Raw genomic sequence first — 12,024 nt, 5'->3', positions numbered from 1 at the left:
TTTCTCGCTCCCAAGTAGCCTCATCCTCGGTGTGATGACTCCACTGAACACGGCACATCTTGATCCTCTTGTTCCTAGTAACTCTCTCAGACGTCTCTAGAATCTTCACCGGATGCTTGGTGTAGGTTAGATCCTCCTGTACATCTAACCCTTCTAGTGGTGCTTGCTCTTCCGGCACTCTCAAGCACTTCTTCAGCTGAGATACATGCAAGACATCATGCACTCCTGAGAGATTGGGAGGTAACTCCAAACGGTATGCTACCTCACCCTTCCGTTCCAACACCTTGAATGGACCGATGTATCTAGGGGCTAGCTTCCCTTTCACATTAAACCTGCGGATTCCTCTCATTGGTAAGACCTTCAGATACACATGGTCATCCACTGCAAAGGTCAGATCCCATCACCGGACATCCGCATAGCTCTTCTGACGAGTCTGTGCGACCCTCAGGTTCTCTCGTACCTGCTGTACCAGCTGTTCTGCATCCTCGATAATATCTGGACCGAATACTGCCTCTCACCAATCTAATCCCAATACAGCGGAGTTCCGCACTTCCGACCGTACAGGGCCTTGAAAGGAGACTTCCTCAGACTGGCCTGATAACTGTTGTTATAGGAAAATTCTGCAAACGGCAGGCATTTATCCCAGCTGGTACCATACTGAATAGCGCAGGCTCCAAGCATATCCTCCAACACTTGGTTGGTTCTCTCTGTCTGCCCATCTGTCTGAGGATGATAGGCGGTATTGAAGCGTAGCTTCGTATCCAATGAGTCATGCAACTACTCCTAGAACCGTGAAGTGAATTGAGATCCTCGGTCAGATATGATCTTCTTCGGAACACCATGCAGACAGACGATCCTAGAGATGTACAACTCTGCGAGTCTAGCACCGGAGTAAGAAGTGTTCACCGGAATAAAGTGGGCAACCTTCGTCAACCGATCCACTACTACCCATATAGAGTTGTACCCTTTCTGAGTACGAGGCAATCCAACAATGAAGTCCATAGTGATCTCCTCCCATTTCCACTCTGGAATCTTCAACGGCTGCAATAGACCTGCTGGCCTTTGATGCTCTGCCTTGACACGCTGATAGGTGTCACAGATAGCCACGTACTTTGCAACGGAACGCTTCATCCCATACCACCAGAATCGTTCCTTGAGGTCATAATACATCTTCGTGCTGCCCGGATGAATGGAATATGCTGTATCATGAGCCTCACTCAAAATCAGCTTCCTGAGATGCTTTACATCTGGCACACATATCCGGCCCTTGTACGACAAGGTACCCTGATCATCCTCTCTAAAATGAGGTGCTTTGCCAATCTTGAGCAGTTCACGGATCTCCTGCAGCTTCTTATCTTCTTTCTGATGCTGCCTGATCTCTGCCTCTAGAGTTGGTTCTGCCTCGAATGATGCACTCGAGGTGTGATGCAAGAAACCTAGACTCAACTGCTCAAATTACTCGCATAACTCCTGAGGCATCTGAAAAGCCATGGCCATGTTGACATGACTCTTCCTGCTCAGAGCATCTGCTACAACATTGGCCTTGCTCGGATGATAGTGAATCTCCAGGTCATAATCCTTGACTAACTCTAGCCATCTTCTTTGCCGCATGTTCAGGTCACTCTGCGTAAAAATGTACTTGAGGCTCTTGTGATCGGTGTAAATGTCACACCTCTGCCCAAACAAGTAATGCCTCCATATCTTCAGAGCATGCACAACAGCGGCTAACTCCAGATCATGAGTGGGATAATTCAGCTCGTGCTGGCGTAACTGCCACAAAGCATAAACTATAACTCTGCCTTCCTGCATCAGAACGCAACCGAGACCATCCTTCGAAGCGTCACAATACAATGTGAACCTCTTGCTCTGGTCTGGCAGAGTAAGGACTGGTGCCGTAGTCAACCTCTTCTTCAGCTCATCGAAGGCCATCTGATGCTCATCAGTCTAGGAGAAATCCACACCCTTCTCTAGCAAGGAAGTCAAAGGCTTCACAATCTTGGAGAAATTCTCAATGAACCTCCGATAATATCGTGCTAAGCCCAGAAAGGAACGAACTTCCTTCACTGTCTGCGGTGTCTCCCACTCGAGCACATCCTTCACCTTGCTCAGATCTACCGCAATACCTCCCTTGGAGATGACATGGCCGAGGAATGGAACCTCTTCAATCCAGAATTCACACTTGCTGAGCTTGGCATATAGCTTGTGCTCTCTCAACCTCTGCAACACGAGCTTCAGATGCTTCTCATGCTCTGCCTCTGACTTGGAATATACCAGGATATCATCAATGAATATCACCATAAAGATGTCTAGATAATCCATGAAAACCTTGTTCATCAGATGCATGAAGAAAGCCGGAGCATTGGTCAAGCCGAAGGACATGACCGTATACTCATATAGCCCATACTTGCAGGTGAATGCCGTCTTCGGGATATCCTCGGGATGAATCTTCAGCTGGTGATAACCCGAACGCAGATCAATCTTTGAGAATACACAAGCACCCTGAACCTGATCAAAGAGATCCTCAATACGGGGTAATGGATGCTTGTTCTTGATGGTGACTGCATTCAGATCCTGATAATCGACGCACATTCTCTTCACGCCATCCTTCTTCTCTACAAGCAATACAGGAAAAGCCCAAGGAGAGAAGCTACGACGGATATAGCCCTTGGCTAGCAACTCGTCAATGGTCTTCTTAACTTCCTCATGCTCAACGGGTGCCATACGATAGGGCCGTTTAGCAATAGGAGCTATGCCAGGCAAGAGATCAATAGAAAACTCAATGTCGCGATCAGGCAGCATACCTGGCAAATCATCCGGAAAAACATCCGGGAATTCAAACACCACGCGGATGCCATCTGTGGGTCTAGCCTCCATCTGACAAAGAAATCCAGAGGGCTCCGAAGCACTGACTGTGACTTCCTGTCCATCCGGTGCTGACAAGTGGACAGTCCTCTGAGCACAATCAATCCTGACACCCCATCTAGCAAGGGTCTCCATTCCCAAGATCACATCGATCCCCACCGAGTCAATGACGATAAGCCCGGTGCGGAACTCTACCCCCCTTATGATCACACTAATCCTGGAGCAGATAGAGCAGGTATGGATCTTGCCTCCAGGTGTAGTAACTACCATAGGAGTCCTCATGCAGGATACCGGTATATGATGTTTCTCAGCAAATGACTGAGTAATAAACGAATGCGTAGCACCAGCATCGAAAAGAACTGTAGCAGGGTGGGTATTAACCATGAACGTACTAATAACCACCTTAGGAGCCTCGGCTGCCGACTCGGCAGTCACGTGGTTCACCCTACCCTGTGATGGCGCCCTGGGTGAGCTGGGCGCCCCTGTGGTCCAGACTGCACCTTCCGGGGACAAGCGTTGGCGTAGTGTCCCGGCTCGCCACATTGATAGCACGCCCGTGCGGGTGCTGGAGCCTACTGTCCGGCAGGAGGAGTAGGCACTCCCTGCCACGGAGCTGGTGGAGCCGGTGGAGCTGAGCGTGCCGGAGGTACTGGGAACCTCTGGCCCTGTCCCGCCTGCTGTTGCTGCTGGGGACGAGGCGGGTACTGCTGCTGTCGCGGCTGGTACGGCTGAAGTGGCTTCTGCTGCTGCTGCTGCGGGTGCTGGTACCGAGGCCGAGTGTTCCTGCCAGACGCAGCAGGAGTCATCTTCCTATTCTTGTCCTCAATCTCCCAGCACTTGCGCTCGGTGTTGAGGGCGGACTCAACCAGATGGTTGAAGTTATCGAAGCGGTGGTTCAGGAGCGCGTACTCAATGTGATCGTCCAGCCCCTCCCTGAAGCGCTCCTGCTTATCACCATCATTGGCGACCTCAGCGGGGGCATAGCGAGCGAGCTGGAGGAAATGGTCACGGTACTCGGTCACTGTCATAGCTCCCTGAAATGATAAGTACCAGAAAAAGAAGATGGAAATTACTCAGCATTTCCTATTTCACGGAGGTAAACAAGGGTGGGCTTGAGCTCAAAAGGAGTTGCGGAAAGATTTTACTCTAATCTACCTACTTAAGCACAAGGAACTCCTTGTGCTTCATCTTCATGACTCCAGCGGGGATGTGATGGTTCCTGAAGCGTTCCCGGAACTGGACCCAAGTGAGGGCGTCACGGTCCCGAGCTGGGTAAGACTCCCACCAACCGAGAGCTGAGCCTCGCAGCTGCCCTGCCGCGTATAGAACTCTGCTCCCGGTCGTCGCACTGAGCGACGTCCAACTGACGCTCTACCGAACGAAGCCAGTCATCTGCCTGGAGTGGATCAGCCGCGTGGGAGAATGTCGGCGGTTGACCCCTCAGAAAGTCCGCACGCCTATCGCGGGGCTGCTGCGACGGAGGAGGCGGCGGCCGAGTGTGGATCTGCTACAGAGCCTGAACAGTGTTGTTCAAGGTAGCCATCATCTGCATCTGGAGTTGGAAGAACTGCTTCGGAGTCAGGGGTGGAGGCATCAGCATCGGCTGGCCGGTACTCTGGTTGTTCTTCCCCTGCTGGCCAGAACCGGAATCGGTGCTCTTGGTGTTCACCATCTGATTGCAGCAGAACGAAATTTATAAGAGACCGATATTGTACAACTCCGGAAGAAAACTCTGGCAGGATAAGGTAGAGAGTAAAGAGTGTACGGTTTTACCCCCAACAATCTATCTTAGTTTTATTACTTAATTCAAGTTTGCGTTAAAGTCGATTTGCATGAGCAAGTTTAACTTCTAAACTATGCAGTCAACCAAAAATCCAAATTAAACATTTTGCACAATCACAAACACTCAATATCCACACTTTAGCCGAGTTGATCACACCACTCGACTAAAACAAACAGACGCTCTAGCGTATTTTTGCAAAGGCATCCTAGGCTTATGAGGACAGATAGAAAATTACAGGTCAACGTCTACGGAAAGGATTAAACTGACCCTCGGAAAGAACAAGAGAGAGAGCAAGCAGACCAAAGTTTAGGACTCAAGGAATAGAAGCAGAAACAATTTTGGATTTGGCAGAAGCAAGACAAGAGAAAAGAGGTCCTTAAACTCGACCGGTTCTACCTAGGCTTCGTCCTACAGTCGACATGGCTCTGATACCAATTCTATCACACCCGATTTACAAGGACATAAACCGAGTAATCATATATACGCTAGGATCAAGTCATGCATATATACAACAGAATTATCAAGATATTACAACACATATCACGAATAGAAGCGTATAAATTGTAAATGAATTCTTTATTACAACCGAATCAAGAATTAGTTCAAGGAATGCGGAAGCATAAAATGAATACATGAAGAACAGGGCGCCACAGGGACGTCGGCTGGGAGACAAACACCTAGAAATAGTCGAGTCCGCTGATGTAGTCCTCCACGTCGCCTGGTACTGAGCAGCAGTCAAAGATATCCCAAAGAGAACAGAAGAGTAGAGAAGGCAAGTATGAGTACACAACTTGTACTCAACAAGTATAACACAAACTATGAGGCTCTATGGTTAGCTGACTCAACTGCGTTAGCTTTTAATCTGGGCAAATTTTATTAAAGCTATTTACTACAAGTGGATGAATTACCATAACCCAAGTTACTGAATAATTAATTAAAATTACTCATGAGTCTACTGAAATCCAAGCCAGATAGACCCCACTAATCAGATGGAGGATCTGGGCCACTCATGACCGTGAGCACAGCTAGTATACCAGTTTTACACTCTCGAGAGGTTGCACATCTTTACCCACAAGTTGTGAGCTATGCTAGTTATTCATCACACTTCCTTAGGTGAGATGACTAGTAAGCACACTACGAGGCTGCTACAAAGAACATGTTAATAAGGTGTAACCGCTAAGGATTTTGGATCAGCAACTATGGAGCAAGCCTCGAGGGGGTACAAGCACATAGCACAGACCAAGCCTCGTAGCACGAGGGCCATAGAAGCTTACCACCCCTTGATATGAACGGGGGTGCCCGATCTTCCGTCAGGTGAAGGAAAATTCGTTTTGGTCGGAATGCGACACACCGATTCGGCTTCAAGTCAGCAACTTGAACCCCGCAATCTTAGCACCACAACTCCTCTGGTTATCAACCGTAGTCACAATCCGGTTGACCTCGCCGAGAAGGCTAATCCCTACCTGCGAAATGAAGAGCACAAGCAAGAACTCGAAAGAAACGCAGCACTCAAATTAAAGTGACAACTGCAGATGAACGATTAAGCTCGAAAGTTGGGGTTCTACAAACCGAAAGACGGCGACTGTTCAAGACAGATTGATCTAAAGCAAAACCCAAACCCTAATGAGGACAGCGGCTGCTGAGATATAGGGAATAGGGGCGTGGCTTCCCCCTGGACGCGCCCCTAATGGGCTCAACAAAGATACACGGCCCAAAGGCCAAAATACGATGTCGCAGCACCGAGACAGAATCTGGACGCCAACTTCCTCGGATAATTTCCAACGACTCAGAAGGAGTTTGGACCTGAAACCAACGCCAATAGAAGCTCCATGAAATTATATTTCCGTCCATATGTGGATCGTCGAATTCGGACTCCGGATGTGGCCTGGGCGTCCAATTTACATCAGGCTGCTCTTGGACTCCGAGGTGGACTCGAAGTTAAATTGGATTGGGTCTCCATGTGGCTTGGCGGCCCTTGCTGTTCCTCCACACCTCCATGCTCCTCTCCATGTGTTCCCTGGACCTCTTCTTGGTTCCTAATCATATTGTAAAAATTAGGTAGCAAATCATTCTCACAATTATTAATAGAAACGCTTAGGAGCGAGCTCACCTCTAAATTTAATTGTCGCGCGCGAGCTCTTGTGATTGGAGCTTGAATGGTTTGAATGTCCAGCGAAGGAACCTCTTGTATATCCAAAAGAGTGGTGTCCTCATCATCCTCCCCCTCTTGAATCGGAGTCGTCCTCGACTCAAGCGCATCCTCTTCTCCCAAGTAAGATTTCAAATCTGAAATATTAAAGGTGGGACTAACCCCGAACTCGGAAGGCAACTCAAGTTTGTATGCCTTATCATTAATTTTCTCAAGTATCTTGAATGGACCATCAGCTCTTGGCATTAACTTAGACTTCCTCAAATCTGGAAAACGTTCTTTTCTCAAGTGTAACCACACAAGATCACCCGGTTCAAGCTTTAATTCTTTCTTACCTTTGTTACCAGCAACTCTATATTTTTCAGTCATCTTTTCAATATTTTGCTTAGTTGTTTCATGTATTTTCAATATAAATTCAGCATGGTCTTTAGCCTCACTATGAATTCGCTCACTAGTAGGCAAAGGTAAAATATCAATAGGAGCGCGGGGGTTAAAACCATACACTACCTGAAAAGGACTTACCTTGGTGGTAGAATGTGTTGCTCGATTGTATGCAAACTCCACATGAGGGAAACATTCTTCCCACATCTTCAAATTCTTCTTTAAAACAGCCCTCAACATGGTCCCCAAGGTACGGTTCACCACCTCCGTTTGGCCATCAGTTTGCGGATGACAAGTGGTAGAAAATAACAATTTTGTACCCAACTTGTTCCACAAAGTACGCCAGAAGTGACTCAAAAACTTCGCATCACGATCTGAAATAATAGTAGAAGGCATACCATGCAAGCGTACAATCTCTTGGAAAAAGAGGTCAGCAATATGAACAGCATCATCACTTTTATGACATGGTATAAAATGTGCCATTTTAGAAAACCGATCCACCACAACAAAAATGCTATCTCTCCCCCTCTTAGTCCTAGGCAATCCTAACACAAAATCCATAGAAATATTCGCCCAAGGAATAGAAGGAACAGGAAGAGGCATATACAAACCATGTGGATTCAAGAGTGACTTAGCCTTTTGACATGTAGTGAAGCGACTCACGAACCTCTGAACATCTCGCCTCATCTGTGGCCAAAAGAAATGGTTGGCCAACACATCCAACGTCTTTGTGGCCCCAAAGTGACCCATCAAACCTCCACCATGTGCTTCCTGCAACAAGAGAAGACGAACGGATCCAACTGGAATGCATAGGCGGTTAGCTCTAAATAAATACCCATCATTCAGCACATATTTATTCCAAGCACGACCCTCTTTACAATTTAGGATCACATCTTTAAAAGCAGCATCAAGTTCATACTGTCTCTTAATCGACTCAAGTCCAAAAATGCGACAATCAAGTTGAGACAACATGGTGTAACGACGAGACAAGGCATCAGCAATAACATTATCTTTCCCTTTCTTGTGTTTAATGATGTATGGAAAAGATTCAATAAATTCAACCCACTTGGCATGTCTACGGTTCAGTTTATTTTGCATGCGAAGGTACTTAAGTGATTCATGATCAGAATGAATAATGAATTCCTTAGGCCATAAATAATGTTGCCACGTCTCTAGAGAATGAACAAGAGCATAAAATTCTTTATCATACGTGGAATAATTCAGAGTAGGCCCATTCAATTTCTCGCTAAAATAAGCAACAGGTTTACCTCCTTGCATCAACAAGCCACCAATGCCAACGCCACTAGCATCACATTCAAGCTCAAAAGTCTTACCAAAGTTAGGAAGTTGCAGCAAGGGCGCCGAAGTAAGCCACGCTTTCAAAGTATCAAAAGCTTGATCTTGTGCTGGGCCCCAATGGAAAGAAACACCTTTCTTCGTTAACTCATGTAGTGGGGCGGCAATGGTGCTGAAATCTCTCACAAAACGCCGATAGAACCCTGCAAGACCAAGAAAACTTCGCACCTGTGTAATAGTCTGAGGAGTAGGCCAGCTCCTAATGGCATCAATCTTTGCACCATCCACTTCAATGCCCTGAGGAGTCACAACATAGCCAAGAAAAGCAACTCGATCGGTGCAAAAAATGCACTTCTCAAGGTTAGCATAAAAGCTCGCCGCTCTCAAGGCGTCAAAAACAGCACGTAGATGATCCAAATGTTTCTCATGTTACTTGCTATATATCAAGATATCATCAAAATAAACCACCTCAAATTTACCATTGAAAGCACGTAAAACCTCATTCATCAAACGCATGAAAGTGCTAGGTGCATTAGTTAAACCAAAAGGCATCACTAACCACTCATATAAACCAAATTTTGTCTTAAAAGCAGTTTTCCATTCATCACCCAACTTCATGCGAATCTGGTGGTATCCACTACGCAAATCAATCTTTGTAAAAGTTATAGCGCCACTTAACTCATCAAGCATATCATCTAACCGAGGTATAGGATGACGGTAGCGAATAGTAGTGTCGTCCTCAGCATCTGAAGTACTGACGTAGCCACCATCAGCAGTGGCAATGTATGTCCGCTTGCTTGGGCATTCTCGAATCACATGGCCAAAGCCCTGACAACGATGGCACTGAATGCCCGAGGAAGAGCGTGCTGCTGGTGAGGCACTCTTGGTCGGTTCCTGCACACGAGACTTACCATCGGCGGGCGTGGTTGCTGGAGCTGGTGACACCGCCGTGGAAGCACCTTTGGGAGTAAAAGACTTAAGCATGTAGGATCTGGTGGAGGTGCTCCTGCTCTGAGGTGGTTGCTGCTGCTGTTGTCGTCCCTGCAATTCTTTTTCTGCAAGCATAGCAAGCTGGAACAACTGGTTGGTGGTAGTAAAAGATTTATAGTCAATAATGTCCTGAATTTCATGTTTCAAACCACCATAAAAATGGCACACTTTATCCTCAGCATCCTCAACTACACCACATCGAACCATGCCCTTTTGAAGCTCTGCGTAATACTCCTGAACAGACATATCACCCTGATCTAAACGTTGTAATTTCTTACGCATATCATGTTTATAAGATGCAGGAACAAAACGATCACGCATTGCTATCTTAAGCGCGTCCCATGAATCAGGTTGTATATTTAATTGAGCACATTCTTGCCACCAGATTATAGCAAAATCTTTAAATTCACTAGTGGCTTGTCTAACCCTATGTTGGTCAGGAACAAGATGGGAAGCAAATTTTTGTTCAACTGTCATCTCCCAATCTAAGTATTCCTCTGCATCATAACGACCATGGAAAGAAGGTATGGTAAATTTGACTTTGGCATAAGGATCATCATTACCTGTAGTGCGCCGATGTTTGGTTCCTCCCATACCTGTTTTATTCTTGCGAAGACGTTGATGACGGACCTTCTCCGCACGAGTCTTAGCCATATCAGGCTCGCCATCAGACCCAAAAATGATGTCATCATCATCCTCTAGCCAGTCATCATCATCGTCTTTGCTCTTGGAAGGGTTGACTTCAAGACGTTGAACCCTGTCAGTCAGTGTAGAGAGGCGTTTGTTCACACCCTCAATCGTATGATTGGCCCCTTGGACGTCTTGCGCCACCTTATTTATCTCCTTAGCGAAAAACTCCTTGAGTTCATCCTTCATGGCCTGCAATTCACTAGACAAAACAGGCCTGTCATCCGGCATGGTTAGTGAAACAAAAAGACCCTGGGTTTGGTGGTGGAATCACACCCTCACACGCATCTTACCAAGTTCTTACCAAGTTCTTACCAATACAAGCAGTGGGATGGTACAATCGGTGGACGGTGAAAAACCTGTGAGAAGAGGGTACCAAGATTGCAAGGGTCCTTCGCTGCACTGAGATGAAGTGTATGTATATGGAGCTGTAGGACAGGCACAATATGTATGTGTATGTGGAACAAAATCGAGTGCAGATCAGCAAAGTTCAATAAATATCCAAAGTACAAGTCACAATTGCTGGCTAAGATGTATCCTAGGCGTAGCACAATAAGTTGGAACAAAGCACAATGGAAGAATCTCACAGAACAATCAGAATAGCAGTACCGTAAATATTGTACTAGCAATGCCAATAAGGCACTAGTGCAAAGCCTAGTTGATTTTGATTTTCTTTTTTCAATGATTTTTTTGATATTTTTCACAGTACAAGCAACACCAGAATAGGAACCACACCAAGTTTCACCTAAAACAGAGATCAGATGTGGTCTACAGAAAATCAAACAGGTATGCCGAAAAGCGTGCTGGAGAGAAACTAAATTTTTTAATTATCTTCCTGATTTTTTTTGAATTTTTTGAGAACGGCCTGACCGGCAAAGCCGGGTGAATTTGTATGTGCAACTTTTCGTTGCCAAGCTCCTGTAAAAATTTCAGCCAAAACGGAGAACCGAGCGAAAAGTTATGCCTGTTTTATGGAAGGTATCTCAAGTTATGTTTTTTGCGAAGGCACAACCCGGCAGATAGATCAGCAGCGGCACAAATTCTCCCTGGTATGCGCAATGGGTAATCACCAGATGAATCCAAGGGGGGCTGCGGTGCAAGACGGAAGGCACAAGGCGGCTCGCAACCTATCTAGGGCTGGCACGGCGAGAGTTCACACAAGGCGGCTAGCGAGGGCAAGTCGAGTAATGGGATGGATCGACTTGGGATCTGGGTAATGGTGGATGGGATAGCGGTGGAAACAAAAACACAGCGATGGTGCAGTTGAACTACGACGAAGACAAACCCTAAACCAACAACACGACTCGACCACGGACAGAAATTGAACAAAGCGAGTCTGAAAACGAAATTGCAAAGGCTAAACAAGGGTTCTAGGACAGCAGAATATTTTTTTGTATGGCAATTTTCTGGAGTTATAGGATGATGGAACAAACTAAACTAGGGAAAGCCTGACGGTAATACCTGAGTCTCTGATTACCACTTGATATGAACGGGGGTGCCCGATCTTCCGTCAGGTGAAGGAAAATTCGTTTTGGTCAGAATGCGACACACCGATTCGGCTTCAAGTCAGCAACTTGAACCCCGCAATCTTAGCACCACAACTCCTCTGGTTATCAACTGTAGTCACAATCCGGTTGACCTCACCGAGAAGGCTAATCCCTGCCTGCGAAATGAAGAACACAAGCAAGAACTCGAAAGAAACGCAGCACTTAAATTAAAGTGACAATTGCAGATGAACGATTAAGCTCGAAAGTTGGGGTTCTACAAACCGAAAGATGGCGACTGTTCAAGACAGATTGATCTAAAGCAAAACCCAAACCCTAATGAGGGCGGCGGCTGCTGAGATATAGGGAATAGGGGCGTGGCTTCCCCCTGG

At 46.4% G+C, this 12,024-nt stretch overlaps 1 protein-coding gene across 1 annotated transcript in view; it reads right to left on the bottom strand.

Annotated features, from left to right (window-relative positions):
• LOC112903599 overlaps positions 1–10,379 on the bottom strand; it is a 39,441-nt gene extending 29,062 nt beyond the window's left edge. Inside the window, exon 1 of the mRNA XM_025972845.1 lies at positions 10,058–10,379. Within this exon, the coding sequence (XP_025828630.1) occupies positions 10,058–10,379 (322 nt within the window). The remainder of the gene's footprint in view (positions 1–10,057) is intronic.
• Positions 10,380–12,024: the final 1,645 nt, after the last annotated feature.

The sequence above is a fragment of the Panicum hallii genome, chromosome 8 (genome assembly GCF_002211085.1).
Source record: "Panicum hallii strain FIL2 chromosome 8, PHallii_v3.1, whole genome shotgun sequence".
Lineage (NCBI taxonomy): Eukaryota > Viridiplantae > Streptophyta > Magnoliopsida > Poales > Poaceae > Panicum > Panicum hallii.
Note: the sequence above shows the minus strand (reverse complement) of the source record. Positions and strands in the feature narration are given on the sequence as shown.